The following is a 7544-nucleotide window of genomic DNA, read 5'->3' on the forward strand; positions in this document are numbered from 1 at the left end:
AGCAAACTGAATCACGCTGGCACAACATCCAAGGCTCCAGAAGTTAATTCTGGATTGCACAGATGGACTCCAGTGAACTGGATCATACATTTCATAAATTTATAAGAGTTCATTAAACTTCACTTGAAATCGATTCTTAATCTCTGCTGGTGGGAACACAAATGTCTGTAATGTTGAATCACTCAGAAGGAAGAGAAAAAGCAAACTTCTCTCCCCCAGGCCAAACAAATTGTTGCATAATATCACCTGAATTAAAACCACGACAGGATCACTTTGCCAGCCAGAGCTGTTAACGTTTGTGCACATCCCCAGGTTGCTGAAGGCCAGCTCAGGTCAGAGGACGGGCCTGACTTACATTACCAGGTGCAGTGAACAGTTTGAACAAGTGTATTCTATCAGATGGAATGCACTTACAATGGTTACATATTCATATTATAATTAGTAACAGCAACAGTAAATTAAGCAAAAAACAGGGGACAGGAAAAATAGCAGGAATACTGATGGAGTCAAAAGGAAGAGGTGAAATCTTTCGAGTTTCCCAAGAAAGCTGTTATGAACCTGTCATTCTTTCTAATTTTGCCAATTTAGTTTTTCTTTGCTGGTACCTAAGGCAGTAGCACATGTAAACAACTAAGCAAGACTTGTAACTTTCCACATTGCTACTTACAGCAAAGAGATTTAGGATCTTAAGGACAGAAACACAACAAACTTTGCGATTGTTTTCAGAGCATATCCCTGACCTTTTTTTTTTTTCCAAGCAGCTTGAAACAAAACACTCCATACAAGGCACGTGATTATTATACTATACAACAGTTGCAGCTCATTACAGAGGACTGCTTTGGCACAAACTGCGGTCTGGAAAGTAAAACCTTGGAAGCAAACTTGACCATAAAGCCTGAAAATGCAGTGCCTTAATGGCAAGAGGGCATTTGAAATCCAGCACTTGTCTAACACTTCTTTTCCAAAGGAAATGCATTTCTTAAGAGGAGTGACCAGCAATAATACAACAAGCAGCCTCTAGCTGTAGGGTAAAGGAAATTATTCCTTGTGTCTTCTGCCTTTTCCTCTCTTCAGAAGTTCCTCATTCCACCTGTGTCTGATAACACCGTGCTCACACTCACTCCTAAGCTGTATCTTCACGTCTGTAAACAATGCTGTATCTGGGTTACAGATCTGAACCAGGCAAACTTAAATTCAAGCCCTAAGCCAGAGATTTAGAAGACTGCCCTGCTGACTGTCAAAAAATACACCTGTGAAGAACACCAGACTAAGAGAGGTTATGGTAACTTCCATTGGGAATTTGTCCCCCCCCCCCAAAAAAAAGGATTGTCCTCTGTCCCCGGTGACAATAAAAATTAAATATTTTGTGCAGTCAATTATTTAACTGCCAGTGGGCAAGGCAGAAGAAGGAAAGCAACAGCAGTCTTTAAGAAACACATGAACAGCATTCTGCAACACGTTTATGAAGCATTTACACACACACACACAGAAAGGACAGGAAGGAGGCCAAGCACAACACTTTCACCAGCACAGTGGGCTCAGTCAGTAGGGCAAAGGATGGGGTTATCCCCTTTACTCTTTAGATCACATCTGGAACACAAAGTTCAGTTTTGAGACACTCAGTACAAGAAAGAACCAAAAATAAGCTGAAGTGAGAAGTAAAGTACAAGAAAGAAGTAAAGATAAACTGAAGTGAGAAGCAAAGATAAACTGAAATGAGTCCAGTGGAGGGGAACCAAGATGGGGCAAATAATCCAAGATAGTATAGATGGTCTGTCTCCAACAATGCCTAATACCAGGAACCAGTGGAAGCTTTTTTTATAGTCACCAGGTTTGGCACAAATCTTGCCTGGCCTACCCACCCAGCCCCCAGAAATCAGTGATTCAAGGGCTAGGAGCTTACCAAAGGTTTACACAGGAATATGGTTTTAAAGCTTTTCAAAGATGCCAGAATCTGAAAACTATCTAAAAACATATTCACAAGTTGCTATTCCTAGGGTTGAAAAACTTCCTTGATATTTAAGTACAAAAATTAGCAAGGTCAGGGAATTACTAAATATTTAAAAGACAAGGAAAATGTACTTTAGAGTTCATTGAAAGTGTCCTGGTTTTCCACGACAAACCACTAACTGTGTGGGCAAGTGCCTGGAAATTTAGGAGACTGCCACCACGGGAGCTGTCCACATCTTCTAAGCCACGCTGTGCAAAATCCACTGTTTACAAAAGGGAATATGAGGAAGAACTGGCACTTTCAAAGCAAACCTTCTATTTCTGCAATTAAAGGGTTTCATAAATTACACTCAATGAAATAGTTTTCTCTTAAAGGAGGAAGAGCCTTCTCCACAAGGACGCTGACCCCTGATGAAAGGGCAGACACTCACAAACAAACAAACAAATGATAAGCAGGCTGCAAAAAGCCCTTTATAAAACGGATACAACTTTTATATTTATCATTACTCATAGAGAATACCCTTAGGAAAAAATAAGTGGTATATTCACATATCCACGTACTCCGAGGATGAATGAACTGAGCTAAAGCACCTAAACTACCTAAAAGTACTTGAGGTGCGTTGATGCACACTACAGATGCACTTAGGGAGCAGTCAGTCAAAGGATCAGTGCATACAGATCAAACGGGTGAAATTAAGTAGTTCCCAATCCCATAAAGGTGCCAGTTCACGCCACAGGTGATAACACAGCGATAGCCACAGCAGCTCAGTCCGGGGAGGGACTCTCCTGACACTGAGAGCAGGCAGAGGCAGAGGCACAGCCTCGTACCAAGCTGAGCTCCTCGGAACGGGGCATTCCCACGCTGCAGCCGCGACAGAGCGCCCAGTCCGACACATCCCACAGCGGAGAGCCGCTCCTACACCCAACGCGTTAATGCAGCGAGCGCGGCTCCCAAACCCGAGCCCTGCCTCGCCTTTGCCGGGACAGCGAGGGCGGAGCGGGACGCGCTGCCCGGGGGGCTCCGGGCACGGCAACCAGCCCCTCCTTCCCGGGGAGCGGACCCTGCCTTGCCCCTTCCTCCTCCTCCTCCTCCCCACCCCGCCCTCCCCCCAGTCCCGGGAGCTGCGGGAGCCGCCGCGGGGTCACGGAGGGGAGCAGGGCCTGGCACGGGGGAGACAGGGAGGGAAGGAGGGAGGGGGGCAGCGCCGGGTCCCGGTCCCGCTCCCACCAACCTAGCACAGAGTCGAGGGAGGGCAGCCCGCTGGAGAGCAGCAGCTGCCCGTGCCGCAGCGCGGGCCGGGTGCCCGGCAGGCCGCCCGGGCGGGCTCCGGCCCCGGCGCGCCGCTGGAAGCTGGTGCGGCCCCGCGCCCCGCCGGCCGCCGCCATGTCGGGTGCGGGCAGCGCCGGCGGCCCCGGCCGGGCACTGCGGGAGGGCCCCGCGCGGCGCTCTGCGCCAATGGCAGCTCGGCTCCCGGCACCGGCAACCAATGGGAGGCCGCGGTGTTGGCGGGTGGCGGGCGGGAGGGGCGGCAGGGCTGAAGCGCCCGAGGCGAACGCGAGGTGAGAGGTGTGAAGGACGGGGCTGAGGGGTCTGAGGACGGCTGGGGAGTGTTGAGGGGACGGGGGCTGGGAGTGTTGAGGACGGCTGGGAGTGCTGAGGGGACGGGGCTGGAGTGTTGAGGGGACGGGACGTGGGCGTGTGAGGGGACGGGGCTGGGGTGAGGGGACGGGGCTGGGGGTGAGGGGACGGGGCTGAGGGTGAGGGGACGGGGCTGAGGGTGAGGGGACGGGGCTGAGGTGTGGAGGGGACGGGGGCTGAGGGGTGAGGGGACGGGGCTGAGGGGTGCGAGGGGACGGGGCTGAGGGGTGTGAGGGGACGGGCTGAGGGGAGGGGGCCGAGGGCGTGACGGGCCGGGGCCGACGGCTGGGGCGCGGTGCGGGTGCTGCGGGGGGTTCCCCCCCTTCTCCCGGGGGTGTCCGCGGGGCTGGGGGCGCAGCGGGGCGAGGAGACGGGCTGCGACACCCTTGAGGGTATCGTCCCCTTCGTAAAGGAGCCCGGGAGGAAGAAGCGCTTGTGAAACGTGTTTTAACGCTATTGCGTGTGAGGTGGGATGAGTGAGTACGGTCGAGGGTCCCCGGCGTGTTTGTAAACAGCCGCGGACACGTAAATAAACGCGCAGTTTAACACCGTAACTTGGCAGCCGAATTTCGCATCAGTGTGGTGGCCCCGCACCAAGAGCTGTGGTAGGAAAAGTTAAAGACATTAAAGTTTGTCTTCTGCTTTGTCAGTGAACGCTCTGTGTTGTAGTGCTCTGAATGTGAGAGAAATCCCTGTCGGTATAAAGGGTAGCCACTGTCACAAGTGTTCTTATATTTCTTCTTCGTCTGTTGGTGATTCAGGTGCGTCCCGAGCTGCTTGAAGGCATTTGTGCACAGCAGAATGTAAAAGTGAGGTTCTGGTATTATAATTCTTCGCTCTCACACTTTAATTTCAACGAACAGCTTTTGCTGCCATTGTAAGCCACGTTTTTGAACACCTGCGGTTCTGTTTATATTAATAAGGGGAAAAAAAAAAAGATAAATCCTCATGTGAAATATGAGCAGCTTGAAAGGGCAACAAATATGTGGGCAGTCCTGAACCTCAGAGTTTTTCCTTCATATCCAGTTGAAATGCAGGAGCATGAAGCTTTAGTATTATGATTTCCTAGTGAAATGGCATTCCTTGTGCTGCTGGCCAAGCTTCTTTACATATTAAGCAGTGATCAGTTTAAGATTTCTTGCCCTGAGTATCAATGGGTTGTCTTAATATTTTGTCTTAATGTCTTTGATAGTTTATTGTTCAGTGTGAGAAACATCTGCCTTTAGGGGAGAAGATCAAAGGGCACGTTTGAAAACATGGCAAGAGATAAAAATACCTATTAAATTTGACTCCTCTAATATCTGACTAATGGGGTTGTGAGTATCTGGAATAGGAAAGACTGACAAAAAATCCACTGAGGAACTTTGTTACAGAAGCTTCTAACCCCACGGGGATGTCTTTGCTAAAAGTCACTGCTGACCCATCCCAAAGGGAATCAAATGACTGACCACCTGTACTCTAGTCTCAGGGATGTTTTTCTTCCCCGTTCCACGCAGTTCAATTTCCCTTTGCTACTTTGGTGAAATACAAAGTATTTCCTTGCTTGTTTTTTTAAATAAAATAAATAAATAAAGTTGTATTAACTTTACAAGGCAGGTGTAAACATACACGCCCAGGGCTGAGCCCTCGCTTTGGTTCTTCCCTTTCTCATTGCAATTAAAGCCCATATAATGAAAGTAGTTTGCAAATGGGAGCTGCTTCTACCAGTGTTAGCATTTCTTGAATAAAGTGCAGGTTTACTGGAAGTCTCAGTGATTCAGGAGCTGATGTAGGAGGTCAATGTTGTAAAAAAGAAGTTGTTTCACTTCCTTTTCCTCCTCTTGTTTCCACTCCAGCAAACCCTGGTGCTTGTCAGGGCCTCTCTTGAGCTGATTCAGGTCACTAATCTGAGTTGGGACTATTGATTGGTCTTCTTAATAGTTTAATTTTATGTCGTCCTGCTGAGTTGATGCTTTATGGAAAAGGGCATAGACACACAGTGGGGGTGGGACCTTGCAGCTATTTCAGAATTTCACCTATTTTCAAACAAAGTGGTATTTTTGGTACAAAATTTTGTAACTTGACATCCTTCTAAAATACAGAGAAGCTGTGTCTTACAATGTAACTTGAAACAGGACAGACTGTTTCACATATTGTAAAAATAACAGAAAAGTAAAACCAGGTTTTTTTCAGTATAAGAAGCAAAGGTTTAAAATATGGCAGTAGTTCTGTTTGTGATGTTCACTTTTCCTCTGGCACTTTTTGACACGATGGGTACAGTTCAAGTCCTACTGCTTTAGAAAGCAGGTGGAAATAAGCTGGTTTTCCAAGTTGTTGTTTTGGTGTTTTTTTGGTGTTTTTTTTTTTTTTTTAAATTTTAACAGTTTGGTACAATAAAGCTGTACAACTTAATATTTGCTTATAAAAATACTGCTTACCACATCTGACTTTACCTGTATTTCATTTCAGACAAATAGAGAAGAAACTAATTTTATGGAGTTAGTTTAAGTATTTTTAAGTCAATGGCGTTTCATTTTCAGGAATAATAATAATAATAATAATAGCTTTCTCACTCTCTCTGAGTGATATTAAAAGTTTGCTTATATTCAGGTGTCCAGTTTCCAAAAGGTGAGTGAGAGGGCAGTCAGAACATTTGGGAAAAGGGCATGCTTGGAATTTGATCTGCAGGTATGTTTGGTGTTTCTCTTCAGAAGCTGTAGCCTGCAGAGCTGGTGAAAGTCCCCAAAACAGCGGCACTTGGAGTTGCTTTAGGTATTTGTGGTCGATCAGAGGGAGCATTCCTGCCATGGCCTCGCTGTTCACCACGTGCAGCCCACGTGGGCTGCCCTTGTAAACTCCTGGGACCTTCAATTATTGCCACCGCTGTTGTGATATTCCCAGCAAGCTGGTGCTGTTGATGCATGTGTTTTATTGTCTTTGATTGCAGTTTGATGATGGTTTTAATTGTGCCTTCCAAGATCCAGTGTGTGCTCTTGTCCTCCCGTGGCAATGAACAAAGTGCCGCTCCGTTTGGAATGAATCACATGGGCCCATTTTATTTCAAACCCTCTCAGTAATATTTTTCTGTTGGGTTTGTGTATGGGAGAGAGAACTAAAAACCACATCCCACGGCAGTTCTGATTCACAATCTTATTAAGTGTTTGCTGTTGCCTCTCCAAGCTGCTCCTCTCATCGCTTCTGGAATGTGATGGTATTAGACTGTACTGATTAAAGTTTTATAGTCCCCAAATCAGATTAGCTCTCGAGTCACCTGACCAGGCTGGGTTTGCAGTCATGTGATCCAGTGCCCTGCTGAGCTCCTGCTGGGAGCTGAAACAAGGTAGTTTGCTTTGGAGATGTTCTTAAGTATCGAACAGCATGGGGCGTGGATTATGGCTGCAAAGAAGATGGCTTCATTTTCCTGATCTTTGAACCAGCCAGAATGGGATAAGTTTGAAAGTGCGGGATCTTCAGGCCATGAGCCAACAACTGGAAAGAATGTTTAATCCTGGAAGCTCTGACACCAAAAGACCTGGGGTTTTTTTTCAGTATGAAAAAGCTTAAAGACTACTTATCCAGTCAGTCTGTGCAAAAAAAAAAAAAAGAAAAGGATTGCTGGGAGGGTTTAAGACTTACCAGTTGTATGATATTATATAAAATGTGATATGATTTTATTCAGAAAGCCTCTGGATGTTACCAAATGCATCCTTGTGGGTTGTACTGAACAACAGCAAAAAAGAATTAAAAAAATTTAAACCTGTGTCAAATTTAAACAGCTCTTTTACAATGGAAGTAAATTGGGAGCCATGGGTTAGAGTAGTAAGTGCTGAAGACAATAAATCATTTAAGAAGTTAGTTAATGTTTCTATAGCTTCAGATTATGAAATTGTACAGTATAATATTACCGAAACCTGCTGGCTTTCCCAAGTAGGGATATTGGCCAGTGGCTTCAAAACTGTACAACCCTCAGGTTTCA

General features: G+C 46.4%; 1 protein-coding gene across 1 annotated transcript in view; it reads right to left on the minus strand.

Annotated features, from left to right (window-relative positions):
• ELP4 (elongator acetyltransferase complex subunit 4) overlaps nt 1–3336 on the minus strand; it is a 127889-nt gene extending 124553 nt beyond the window's left edge. Inside the window, exon 1 of the mRNA XM_050336729.1 lies at nt 3183–3336. Coding sequence (XP_050192686.1) covers nt 3183–3336 — 154 coding nt within the window. The remainder of the gene's footprint in view (nt 1–3182) is intronic.
• Nucleotides 3337–7544: the final 4208 nt, after the last annotated feature.

This window comes from Myiozetetes cayanensis, unplaced genomic scaffold, assembly GCF_022539395.1.
Source record: "Myiozetetes cayanensis isolate MyiCay16 unplaced genomic scaffold, myiCay2020 scf6-25, whole genome shotgun sequence".
Lineage (NCBI taxonomy): Eukaryota > Metazoa > Chordata > Aves > Passeriformes > Tyrannidae > Myiozetetes > Myiozetetes cayanensis.